The 13,427-nt window shown below is 44.8% G+C and overlaps 1 protein-coding gene across 2 annotated transcripts in view; it reads left to right on the plus strand.

The window, feature by feature from the left end:
• Positions 1-13,427, plus strand: part of ASTN1 (astrotactin 1) — a 315,040-nt gene that overhangs the window by 205,392 nt on the left and 96,221 nt on the right. For both annotated transcript variants that reach the window (XM_054693451.1, XM_054693450.1), the window contains exons 9-11: positions 630-704; positions 8,051-8,188; positions 8,706-8,856. In XM_054693451.1, coding sequence (XP_054549426.1) covers positions 630-704; positions 8,051-8,188; positions 8,706-8,856 — 364 coding nt within the window. The remainder of the gene's footprint in view (positions 1-629; positions 705-8,050; positions 8,189-8,705; positions 8,857-13,427) is intronic.

Here is a 13,427-nt window from a genome sequence, read left to right on the forward strand (position 1 = left end):
TGGAACCTGTCAAATCCCAGAATATTCATGTCATTTTGAGTAGGAAATGGGAGCATGCTGAGGACCCTGTCTGAGCTGTGGCCTTGGCCTAAGAGCTTTGCTTGATCTTCACAGTGTTCCTTGAGGCAGTTGTTATTAACCCTGTTTTTGCAAAAGAGGAAATTAGGCTCAACAAGGCAAATCATCTGCCGGAAGTCAGATGTTTGCTGCAACAGCAGAACTGGGCTTGAACCCAGAATCTTCTGGTTCCAGAGGCTTCATCTTTCCTAAGACATTATGCTGCCCCACTTTCTTAAGTAAAGCAAAGCTAAGTTTCTGTTAAATCTACATCCAAAGGACCATGAATTATGGGTATGTGAGGTGCACTGTAGTGTAATTTTACTCTGTATGTAGTTCCAATTGTCATGTCTATTAAATTCCACTTTCCTTGTGATTCAGTGATTTTTTACATTCTCCTGCTCTTGGTTGGGTTCCAGCGCTGACGGTCTCAAGTGAGCTCACAGTAGTGGGCCCCCCAAGGACAGCAATAGTCCTCTTCCTTGTTGGGTCTCCAGGGCCAGTATGGGGCCTGGCATGTTCCAGGACTGTTTGTGGAGCTGACTATTATTCAGTGATGTTTTTCCTTTCAGGCCTTGGCCTTACACGATATTTCAGCGAGGCTTTGACCTGGTTTTGGGAGAGCAGCCTTCTGATAAAATATTCAGGTAAGTAGTTACCCAGGGACTTGCTGGTGTATGTAAGCCCATGTCCCACTTCCTTCTGAACTTTCTTCCCTAGTGGTAAAGTATAAAATGGGAAATATTTTGAGTTGTTCTGCCCTCCTCGGAACAAAACCACTTGCTTCTACATTATGCCTGGTGACAGCATGGGGGACTTTGAGGTCAGACAGATTCTGTTTAGGTCCTGGCTTCCTTTCTTGCCAGCTCTGTCAACCCCAGTAATTCACTTAACCTTTTGGAGCCTCCAGTTTCTGCTAAATGGGGTTATATTACATGCCTGGCTGTACTGTTGAGGAATGTATGAGATAATGCAGGGAAAGCCCCTGGCACAGAAACCGGCACAGAACAGACAATTAATGTCAATTTTTGCTTCTCCATTTTGCATCTAATTTGCACCTTCCTCATGAAGTAAAATTGTTCAAAATTAATCTCTCCCGCCCTTGCCTCCTCCTTTTCTCAGTTCTACTTCATTATTGTTTTCTTTTATCTACTACCATTCTCCTGATCAAATTGGATGTTTTCCTCCCAAATTTTTACCTACATACCTGGGAATAGCAAATATAAGAAAAGTCAATAATAAAAGGAAGAATTTTGTACCAGCCACAAACTATTGGATTTTCTTAAATTCACACGAGGCCTTAGCCAAGTCTATTTCCAAACTAAGGTCTTAGTTTATTTTGTTAAACTTTCCTTAACTTAATATGCCTTTGCTCAGTCTCTACTATGTGCTAGACTCAGTATGGACATGACTGCATCGCTCTCAATGCACAAGCCCTCTGGTAGGGGAAGCAAATTGCCCTGCATTTGTGCCTGAGGTCAAAGGATGAACTTAGCCACCACACCACATCGCTGGGAGTGGTGGACAGTGTGGGGCAAATGGAAAACACACTTTGTTTTCATAGAGGACACCAAGTTTACCTCTTCACTGCTGCCTTATCAGTTCCTTTCCCAAGCCATCCCCCAACCCCACCTTTCTCACCTTGTTGTTAATTTCACTTCTGCATCTGCCTGCTTGAATTGGCTCCTTTGCTCCAGCTTCTCCTTGCTGGCCTGGATGGACTGGTGTTGGCCATAGCAGTGTTCTCCTAAGGCACACATCTAACTTTTAAAAAAAAAATTGTTTTTATTTATGTATGCACATAAGAACTAGGGTGTAGGCCCGAGGTACACCCCAGAGGAGGTGAGAGGATTCACCAGAGACAGAGTGGGAAGCAGAACAGGCAGATGCACTGAAATACACTGCTAAGGGGAGCAGTGGGCAAGACAAGCAGAGGTCTGCTGCATCATGTGGGTTAGCTCCCTGGCCAGAGATCAAATTCATGCTGCAGTGGCAGGCGATAGCTTGGTAGCATTGAGACTTCAACCCCTACACCACCAGGGAGGCCCCAGCACACTTATAACTTCTAACTCGACTGCAGATTTACATAGCTGTAGATTTGCAGGCCCTCACAGGGCCTTCCAGGGCCTTCCAGGCCCTCTCATCTCCTGAATGTCTCCTGTAGGGCCAGCTGGGTCATGTTAATGGCATTGGCTGTAGGCTGCCTTGAGGATTTGTCAACTATATTCCTTATACTCTGAATCAGCCATTTAAACTTCCCAACAATGACTTCTCATTTGGCTGTTTTCTCCCTTTTTCCTAATGCTGGTCTGCCAGAACCTTCAAAGGGTGATAAAGATAAGGCAGATGTAGTGCCTGGTGGAGTCTGACTGATTCACAAGGGTATGTTCCCTCACCGCTGGTCATCAGAACCTAAAGCTTTGAAAAACAAGGCCTTTAATGAAATTGCCACTAAAGCAAACGTGCACAAGAGCTGTGTTTTATCCCATAAGCACTATTTGTTTTTTCTAGCTTGTTAGCTGTCAACTAAGGATGATTCCCCAGGACAGTAGAGGGAAGCAGTTTTGTGGTTTGACCCCCATACTCAACTATCTCAGGAGCTAATGGGTTATTTTTTTTTTTTTAAATAGAGGCATGTTTATTTATTTATTAATTATATTTGTTTGTTTGTTTTGTTTATACATGCACTGGGTACAGTCAGAAGCGCGGGAGGGTGAGAGAATTCACCAGAGCCACAGTGGGGAGCAGAGCAGGCAGAAGGACTGGAGTACACTGCTGAGGGGAGCAGCGGGTGGCAGGAGAGGTCTGCACACCATGTGGGATCCTCCTCCGGTGGCCGGGGAACAGCCGGGGATCGAACCGGCGCCGCAGAGGCCGCGGGCAGCTTCGCAACCCAGCGCTCAACCGCTGCGCCACCGGGGAGGCCCGCTAATGGGTTATTCAAAAAGTGATTCATCATTCTGTTCCCTAACATGATTAACTAGTTTCTCAAATGAAAGCAATGGGTGGTGATCTGCTTATTTTATGTACTAAGAACTTCAAACCAAACAACTTGGGATTTGAGTAAACTAACTACCTAGCAGTCATTCTGAAAAATTCCATGACCTTGTCAGAGATTTTAATTTCTTAAAGAAGTTAATGACTATTTACCTGCTACTTCTGCTTACTTGTAGTTTAGTGTCCTGTGGAATTCCCAGCCACTGCCTATTTCCCTGGACTATGAAATAAGATTTAAATTCTGATATTCCAATCCTTCCACAGTTGAATGCCAGTGTACAATCTTCTCATCATAAACTGCTCTTCTACTATAGCTCCTTACTTTCTTAGATCTATTTTCTAACTAACCCACTGTCTCCTCCAGCTCTGCACGTTTCTTCATATTTTTATTCTAACAATAATGAGTATTGTCCTGATATAAATACTAGCTGTTTTAATGGTCTAGATGAAGTCTCAGCTAAAACCATCATCTACTGAGTGTGAGTATGAGTGCTTTTTAAAACATTCTACTCTGTACACAGGATTGAGAAACACTGTTCTAAAGTTTCTCTGGTGTCCTGCACAATCCACAATGACTTTTCTCCCTCCAAATTTCTGTAATATACTAAATGTACTGTTAATCTGACAATTATTTTATTTCATATTTCATTTCATTTACCTGTTTGTTTCCCCCAATGAGTAAATGGTTGTCTTCTTGTGTACCCTACATGACTTTAAATACTTAATATCTGACAATCAATGTTGAACTTACTAGGTCTTCAATAAATATCTGTAGATAGTCATTTCCTAAGGACTTGAAACTAGCTAGACTAGAAAAAGACATTGATACCCAACCTAACTGTGACCATGTGCAATGCCAAACCACCTGGGGCTGGTTCAACTTAGACTCAAAGGCACCAAAAGGACCCCGAACATCTGGAATTAGTCTTCTCACCAAGCCAGTCTGGTGCTGAAGCTGTCCTGTCCATGGTTGCCAGGGCCATTCCATCCACTAGACTCTCTGGTGGCCAGAGTAGCCTAGACCAAATCTGACCCTTAGAAACCTCCTTCCCAAGTTTGTAGCTGCATCCCTGGGACCAATATCTCATCTGGGAATGGCCTGCTCTGGGAAAGAGTAAAGATGGAAGGCCAAGAGCTATTTACCCCGCATTCTAATTCATGCCAAATTACCACGAGCACACAAGCTCACTCTGTCCAGTGCTTTCTGGAGATTATTTGTCTCTGAACAGTCATTTCAAACAAGTTCTAGTTCAGCAGAGCTGGATGCAGGGCCCAGCCTACAGCTGAGCCCTGGACTGTGGTGATCACCACCAACTGTCACAAGAGCAAGCCCAACTTGGAAAAGCATTCCAGATGCTCGCCCAACTTCTCTGTTGTAGCTTTTGAAGTCATTTCTGCCAAATCTGCATGAATGAGGGACAGATGAGATTTCAGGACACAGCTTTTTTCTGACAGTTTGTTCTATATTTGGTTTTTGGAGTTACTCAGTAGATTTTGCAGATAAAAGAAAACTTTAGGATTTCATAGGCATGAGCCAGCATTGGACTGGTAAGCTGCTGTGAGCTACCCTTGAGAAAGAGACCCACCCCCCTATCTCCCACATGTGCAGAGGTGACCTTGGGAAGCTTGCTAAACTTCTTAAAATATTAGTTGACAAATTGGTAACATTTGTCAGAGGTTGGTTGTGAGGATAAATGAGGTGGCTCTAAGAGCACCTGCCTCTTAGGGAGTTCTCTGGAAAGGTTTCTTTTCATCTCACACCTGACTTTGCTTCCCCTACATGGTTTCACCTTGACACTCAGCAAAGACTGAAGACTATTTTTCTTGTTAACTTGGTAGTGTTTCAGAAGCTGCAGTGCTCCTAGAAAGTTCTTCACAATATCAAACCCACATCCATCTTGACCATTAGGTCCATTAAATTCAGAGGTTAACCCACATTCTACTCTAAATGAAGGATAATTTTTACCACCACTTCTATCTTTATATTTGAAGGTTGAGTTTCTGTCCCCTAGTAGCCATCAAGCTATAATTATTTATGGATCAGTCAATAAATAATTATAGTCACCCTCTTGGGGAAGAAATTGTGTTAGGCAGTGGGGAAACAAGGACTATCCAAGAAAGCGAATTCGTCTGTGTACATGGTGATGGACAGACGGGCAGATGGGCACAATCCAACATCTCAGGGTTGACAAGGACCATGAGCATGTACACAGAGCAGTCTTTTACTCAGCCAGAGGGTTGAGTGTGAGGCCCTGGAGAGCTTTCTGGAAGGAGTGGAACCTTAACTGAGTCTTACAATGAGTGAGAGTCTAGTAAAGAATAGAGCTAAGAAAATTCAGAAAGAAGGAATATTAAGAGCAAAGGCAAAGAGGTGAGAAAATTAGGTCTTTAAGAACTGCAGATTATATTGTAGGAACACAAAGTGTGACACAGGATTTGGTGGAAGAAGCCAATGAGGGTGGGAACAATATCTCTGGAGACATGAACTTTATTCCATAGGCCCGGGGTGTCTTGAAACACTTTCATTTGAGAAGAGATGTAGCTTACTTTTCCCTTCAAAATATTATTGCTTGTAGAGGAGGAAAAGAATGACATGGATTTCTCTCTCTTAAAGAAAAACTAACTGTCAGAAATATGGTAGGACTGCCAATAGTTTCCTAAATCTGTTACATAAATTATAAACTACAGGTCACAGATTGATTGCTCTGCATCAATGCAAAAATTGTAATTTTGAAAGCAAAATAGTAAACAAACATCTTAATGTCTAAATAAACTGCCTCCTCCTGATACTGTTCAAACTTGTGTATGTTCTCTCTGGAACAGCATATAATATTACTAGTGGTGCTCTCACACCAGTCTGCTTGTTATAATATCACTGTCTTAAGAATGACCATTATCAAATGCAGAGTGAGCATAAACACTTGCATGTTGTTGTCTCCAGCCCACATTCATCCTTACGTTCCAGATCCCAGTCACCTTGAGGCAATCACTTGCCCTGAATTGGTTTGTTCATCATACCAATTGTGTGTGTGTGTGCGTGTGTGTGTGTGTGTGATGCTATCACAACTTTGATTTTGCTAACTATTCACAAAAGAAAGAAGTGGATTGTCTCCTCTTATGTCCCCGTTCTTCTTCCCTCACCTGGTGCAGAACCCCCTGCATAGACCTAGTCTCTACCCTGGTCTCATGTCCCTTTGGGTGGCAAGAGTTGAGTGCCTCCTTCAAAGGTATTCCCTGCTTTTCCAAAGTTCACATTAGGCCACTGCATTTCACTTTAATGAAAGACTGACATTAGTCTCTGTTTTCACTAGCCAAAAAAAATCAGAAGAGTGATTTTTGCTTTTTTCTTAAAAGCATTTGGTATTTGTTTTGCAGCAGCCATTATAGTGGATGCAGCAGCCCCATCAATTCCTTCCCCATAATTATTTTATATAGTGTGTGTATTTTATCTTATCATTCCTGCCTTCACTATGTGTTAGTGTGAATTTAGCTTTTATATATTATGTGGTATGATTTGATGGTTATTTTTTAAGTCTGGTAATGTTCCAAACATTTTCATATAAATTAATGGTAATTGCTTTCTCAGTTTACTCCATTTGGGCTAACGTAAGGTTTCACAGGAATGCTCCACTTTGGGATATAGGGGAAACCTGTATTTCAATGCTGCTTAATATAGAGATTTGCCCAGCAGGTTAGACAAGTAGGTGATCAAGCTTAATGATGGGTTGGGGGAGAAATCGCCTCACTCCTGGCCACATCCATTGGCTTTGTGATTTGGCCTTTTCCCTGGTTATCCCATGCAGTTAAACTGGTCTCCACTTTCCCCTCTTTGGATGGCTCTAGCTGCTAAGGGACTCTTTCCATGAGTGGGTGAATATTGCCTGGCTTAGCTGCTTGGAACTCATAGGCCTCGGTCAGTGGGTATCCTCTGTGGCCTGCACACTGGAGAGAGCTGCCTTTCTCATAAAAGAGCTCATGTCATCAATCTGGTTTCCTAGCACTTCAGCCAACCTGGGAAGCAGAGATGGGAGCATGTGGTCTAGGGTAGAGAAATGAGCAGCATTCTGAGATGGTGCGGTGACCAGCATGCTAATGGAGCCAGTGCTGGCTTCTGTTTAATAGTATGCATCCTTTCATTGTTCCTCCCTCCACATTAAGTTGGAAGGGCCCGCCAGACTGCCACAACCTCATGATATCCCACCCACACTGGCTTTTATCCCATAGACTTATTTTTGACTGTGAATACAGAGCATTTGAAAGACTTGGAAATAAAATTAATGAATAAATAAACAAATAATCTCTCATGGTTTCCTTAAGCTCTCCATTGAAATGCTTATTGCTTCTTTTATTCCTCTTAGCCCTTGTTATAAGAATTAAAAAAAAAAAATCTTCCTGTCTCCCAAGGGTTAGCATGTTAGCTACCAGTGTGGGTAGGAACACTGAGAATACATCTGGGCTTGTCTGTTCCCCCTGCTTCTCTCCTCCCCGGGTACTCCTGGCTTCAGTCATTTCTGTTTCCATCACAAGAAACCAGAAGTGGGGAGCTTTGCTCTTTCCTCTTCCTTGGTAGTGTTCCTCCGGGCACAGAGAGAAACCACCCCTACCACTGTGGGTGTGCAACTGAGGGATGGGATGGTGGGAGGCCAGCATGTCTCTTCAATTCAAATGCTTCCAAATATATCTGACTTAAGACAGGGGGAGTCCAGCTTCAAATCTGAAGGAAACTGGAACTTGCATTATTTTGACTTGGTAAAAACCACTTCTCACAGCTGGTGAGTGGGAACCATAATCAGTTTTCCAACTGTCTGGCCATGTGAGCAGGAGAAGGCCTCTCTACATCCCTCAGACTCAATCATCTCATCCATGAAATGGCAGTAAGCCCCTTTCTGGAAAGGACCCCGGGAGCCAAGAAGGAAGCCACTGGCAGGAGAATGCAAGTCCTGCAGTAGGGGAGGCTCCCCCCAGTCAAAACCATTTATGTTGGGTGTCGCTACAGGTTTACCTACACCCTCGGGGAGGGCATGTGGTTGCCCCTCAGCAAGAGCTTTGTCATCCCACCAGCTGAACTGGCCATCAATCCATCAGCAAAGTGTAAGACGGACATGACGGTGATGGAGGACGCTGTGGAGGTCAGGTGAGCCTAACCTCAGGATGCTGAGGCTGCACTTGACTGGGGAAGCTGATGGAGAAACTACCTGCAGGTCCAAGGTGCTGGGAAAGGAATCATGACAAGCAGAAAGGAGAGGTTGGCAGGTTGCCTGTAAATTCCCCATATGCAATGCCAGGAGCTACACTTTATCTGGGTCAATACTGCACACCCCAAGGCTCATGCACTGGGAAAGGACATAAAATTAGAGTTTGCAAGCACTTCCCACATCCTCTAAGGACTGACAGGCAATAAAATGTTAATTTCCCTGCCCAAGTCTAGACCTCCTTCTTTGACCAGGCGTTACAGCCTTGGCTCATTTCCCAGATATGGAGAATGTCCATAATTTGTTAGTTCAAGGCTTGAAATATGCTTGATCTTTCCTTTTTGTAAGAGGGAGTGAGACACAACCCAGTTGGCCAGATAGGAATGTGAGAAATGGTGCTACCTGTTGCACCCTGAGTCCCCTTGACTCCTGCCTGCCTCCTGTTCTTTCTCCCTTCAGAGAGGAACTGATGACCTCGTCCTCCTTCGACAGCCTGGAGGTTCTCTTGGATTCCTTCGGGCCAGTTCGCGACTGCAGCAAGGATAATGGAGGCTGCAGTAAGAATTTCCGCTGCATCTCAGACCGCAAGCTGGACTCCACAGGTTGTGTGGTATGTCTGCCCTGTCAACTATGCAATTTTAGGAGGGGATACCCAGCATAAGACCCAATCCAGGTCAACAGAGAGAATTGGTCTCCAAACCTGGGAGTACAAGACAGGGTCAAGAATGACAACTCAGGCCTCCCAGGTGGCCTAGGGGTTAAGTCTCAATTCTATCACCCCAACGGCCTGAGTTCAATCCCCAGGCAGGGACCTAATCCACATGGCGCAGCAGAACTCTCCTGTCTCGCCCGTTGCTCCCTTCAGCAGTGTATTCAGTAAATCCTCTTGTTCTGCTCCCCATTCTGTCTCTGGTGAATCCTCTTACCTCCCACACCTCTGACCTACACTCCAGTCCTTCTACACAAAAAGAAAGACAACTCCCTAGTTATAATCATCACCCAGTATGTATAGACACCCACTATATGCACTGTAACCATCTAAGGGAAATTTCATCGACTAGATAGCATGGTTATTTTCTTTTTTCAGTCTTGTGTTCTAATTGATGAGGGATAGTTCAAATAGGTTGAGAATGAATTAATTGCTGAATAGTTTAATAATATTGAGTCTAATAGAAAATGGACTATTTAATAGAAAATGCTAGCAGAAACCCACCTATGGCTACAATCAAATTATATTGACTATAATTGGAATTTTTAAGAGTAACCGAAATAAGGCCAGAATGATAAAAGAAGTAAGTTACTTCAGGAATGGTAAAATAAATAAAAAAAAATAAGTGAATATGTCTTTTCAGACCATGTCAATAAACTCTCACTTCACTAAAGGTGACCTTTACTTTGTTATAGGTTAGACGGACATTGACTACCTTTAAAGTAACAGAAAAAAACTTTTTTTCTAAAAAGATTTATTTATTTATTATTTATACAAGCACTGGGTACAGTCAGAAGCGCGGGAGGGTGAGAGAATTCACCAGAGCCAGAGCAGGGAGCAGAGCAGGCAGACTGACGAAGTACACTGCTGAGGGGAGCAGCGGGCGGCAGGAGAGGTCTGCGGGCCATGTGGGACCCTCGCACGGCGGCCAGGGATCGAACCAGTGCTGCAGAGGCTGCGGGCAGCTTCGCAACCCAGCACTCAACCACTGCGCCACCGGGGAGGCCCAGTAACAGAAAATTTTTAACCAGGGTGACTATTTGGGTTAATGTGGACTAAGATATACCCCATTCCATGGATATTAGAGTGAATTGAGCCCACAGGGGTATGGCTGCAGGACCAGCTGGAACCATTGGCTCCCAGTGTCTTCATGTTGTTCATTTTCATGTCCATCAATATGACTGTGTTTCCCGCTCTCCCCTTTTAATGACACAGTCCTCAGAGAGGAGAGTGAATAGGGCACAGAATGAAGCAGGGAAACCTGGCCTAAGGTTGGCATAATGAATAGCAAAAACTGACTCTGAGAAGCAGTTCTGCAGTGGCCCTGTGCTGGGCCTGGAGCTCCCAGCTCTGGGAGGATACGGTGCCCCATCTTCCTGCCTATCTGATAGCTGCACTCTCGTAAGGGGGCCCAGAGCAGGAGCAAGCAGTAGGATGCTGAGTCAATGTCATTTTTCACACCACCCCCCCTCATCTTCCAGCACCTGTGCTGTCCAGGGAGCTGCACCCCATCAAAGACAAATGCACTCCTGGGACCCAGGGTGGGATACTCTCAGCCCTGAGGCTCCCTCAGACTTTCACAGATTAGGCAGCAGGGACAGGGGCCTAATTCATGAGAAAGTAGAGATGATGAGGAGGGAAAGGCGGAGGTGGGGGGGGTGGCAGTTAGGCTGAGAAACGGGCAAGGCCATCAAAAGGAGGGGAAAGCAAAGACAAAATGAGCAGGATAACTATAAATCAGAGGCATTCAGCAGGGGAAGGGCAGGGAGAGGGATCCAAATGGCAGGGAAGAGTGCAAGAGTCTATGGTGACAGTTCACGGGTGTCTTGGAGGTGGTAATTTTACAGGGACACCTGAGAGGAGGAATCAAATATTGTACAAAAATGAACTATGATGTGAAAATATATAAATAAAAATGAAAAAAACAAAGGAGGGGAAAGCAGAGATAGTGGCCTCTCAGGAAATGCAAAGAGGGGCACTAGAGCACACATCTGAGGCAGCCAGGGGCACAGTTATGTCCTGCAGTGCAACCCTCCCTTTGGCTGGTCCACTTGCAGGTGTCTTAGGCAATGAGCTTCCCAACTGGGTGCTCCAGGAGACAATTTCAACGTCTAATGCAGCTCCAGGCTGAGATCCCTTTTTTACTTCATTTTTTTTTTTACAATTCAACCTGCATTTCTTCATCCCTGCGTTATTCCTTCAACCAGATTCAACTTTTCATTCCTCATTACTCTCTCAGGGTCATTCTAAGTACTGAAATGCCATGTGTGCTCATCCCTCCCCACCCCAACCCTGTCACCCACCGCAAATTAGGGAGACTCACACATTCACACACAGACTCAGGGATCTGTCCTCATCTCTTCTCACTGCTCTGCCCCTTTGCTGAGCCCCTAAGGATTTGCTTGTCAGATACCTTCTGTTGGTGATCCTAGCCCCTTGTGCTTGGCATATAGCCATGCTGATATATTTTTGTACTTTTAACTGTGATCTGTGAGACGGAGCTAGCAGGAATAGTTCCGATGAATATGCATTTGCAATAAGACTGCATTTCAGTATGGGAGCCACAGCAGAAAGTCACCCAATTATACCACTGCTTGGTATTAGCATAATACTTTGAAGTCACTGGTCTGAGTGGCTTCTGGAAGAAGGAGGTGGGGGGGTCAGGGGACGGGCTGTCTATTCAGTTGGCTTTCTCCCTGGTTTTGACATGAGAAGGATGATGGGTTGAGAGCTGAGTTGCCACATCGTGACCCTTGTCACCCACTGGGAAAACCAGTACTTTACTTTGAGCATGATCTGACTCTGTGAACATCAGTACTACCCCAAAGGCTAGGTGTGATGGCAGAGTGGACCCCCGTCCTTTGGAGGAAGGTCAGGGACATAGGTATCAGCTGTACTAACTGCAGTTTGGGCAGAAATGGGCTGCAGCCCTCCTGCCCACTTAAACCTAACCTTCATATCTCCGGAGGCTGAAAGGCCTTAGAACTTAGAACATGCTCTCCCTAAGGGACTCAGGAAAGAGGTGGAGATGTGGGAAAAGAGAGAGAGTGTACCCCTCTATTTCCGTCATTGAATTCAAGCCAGACAAGTGGGATTGGTCCAAATGACCAATGGTCCACAACCCCCATTCTTTCTAGGAAGACAGGGCACAATTCTCAGACATGCCTGAACTCCCCTAGGCTTAATTGCTACCCAGTTAATTGCCCTATTGTTTATGTAGTCTCTGAGGACAAGAAACAAATTCCCAAAAGGCACAGACCAGCCACAATCACTCCATTCAAACCAGACCACTTTGCACAGTAGGATGCTGACCCCTGGGGAGGTTTCCAGAGCAGATGGCAGCTAGTTCCACCCTCTGCCTGGTCTGCTTCTGTTCTTACTGTGGCCTCAGTAGGAACAACGGTCCCTACCTGGAAGGCACATGTGCAGCCAATAGCAGTTGATTCTCTGGGGAGCCCTGTGGGACCCTTCAAAGTTATTGTGTTAGTTTCCAGTTGCTATTGCAACAGATCTAGTGGCTTAAAGCAACACACATTTATTATCTTATTGTTTTGTAAATGATAATCCAATACAGGGAATATAAAACTGAATCAAATATAAGACTGAAACCAAGGTGTTGGCAGTGCTTTGGTCCTTTCTGGAGGCATGAGGGCAGAATCTATTGCCTTGCCTATTGGGGTTTCTAGAAATGCCCACATTTTTTGGCTCACAGTTCTCTCCTTCCATCTTTAAAATCACCTACATTGCATTTTCCTGACCATTCTTTAATACCACTTCCTTCCCCCACTCTTAAGGACTCATGTGATTACACTGGCTCACCTGGATAATCCAGGATAATCTCCCCATCTGAAGATCTTTAATTTGATCTACAAAGCTGCTTTTGTCATCTAAGGGGACAGGTTCACAGGCTCTGGGGTTTATGTGACTGATAGTCCTGGGGGAGATGGCAGTGGGAACTGGAGTAGACTTGAAAGCCAGGGCTCCAGTCTTCCCACTACCAATCTAAACCAGGGCATCTCCATTCTTAGCAAGCCTCCCTATTGAGGTTTATTATAAACATTGGCAGTTTGAAAATGACTTATAATACTATTTTAAAAAATAAAAGGAAAGCTCAACTTTAATACTCCATCCTCATCACATTCATCCTGAAAGCATCCCATCCCCACAAAATGCCTTTGCCTTGTGAAGTATGTGTGTGCATGTACTGAAGTGAGCAGAGAGCAGCCTTCAAGGAGTGAGGTCGACTGCCCTGCTTTCTCCTGTACTGAACACTTGACCTTCCTCGCCAGAGCATATTATGTTCTAATGAGCTTTGATTACCCAGTGACCTTGACGCCCTCTGTGCACTATCCACAGTGGTTTCCCAGGATATGTGTCATTTCCCCTCCACTGGAGCGCAGATGTGCAGAGACCATTACATATGACCACCTCTCTTTCTCTCTTTGGACAGGAAACAGAAAAGTATACCTCGG

Source organism: Talpa occidentalis, unplaced genomic scaffold (genome assembly GCF_014898055.3).
Source record: "Talpa occidentalis isolate TD23 unplaced genomic scaffold, MPIMG_talOcc4v2.1 talOcc4.12, whole genome shotgun sequence".
In the NCBI taxonomy this organism is placed as follows: Eukaryota; Metazoa; Chordata; class Mammalia; order Eulipotyphla; family Talpidae; genus Talpa; species Talpa occidentalis.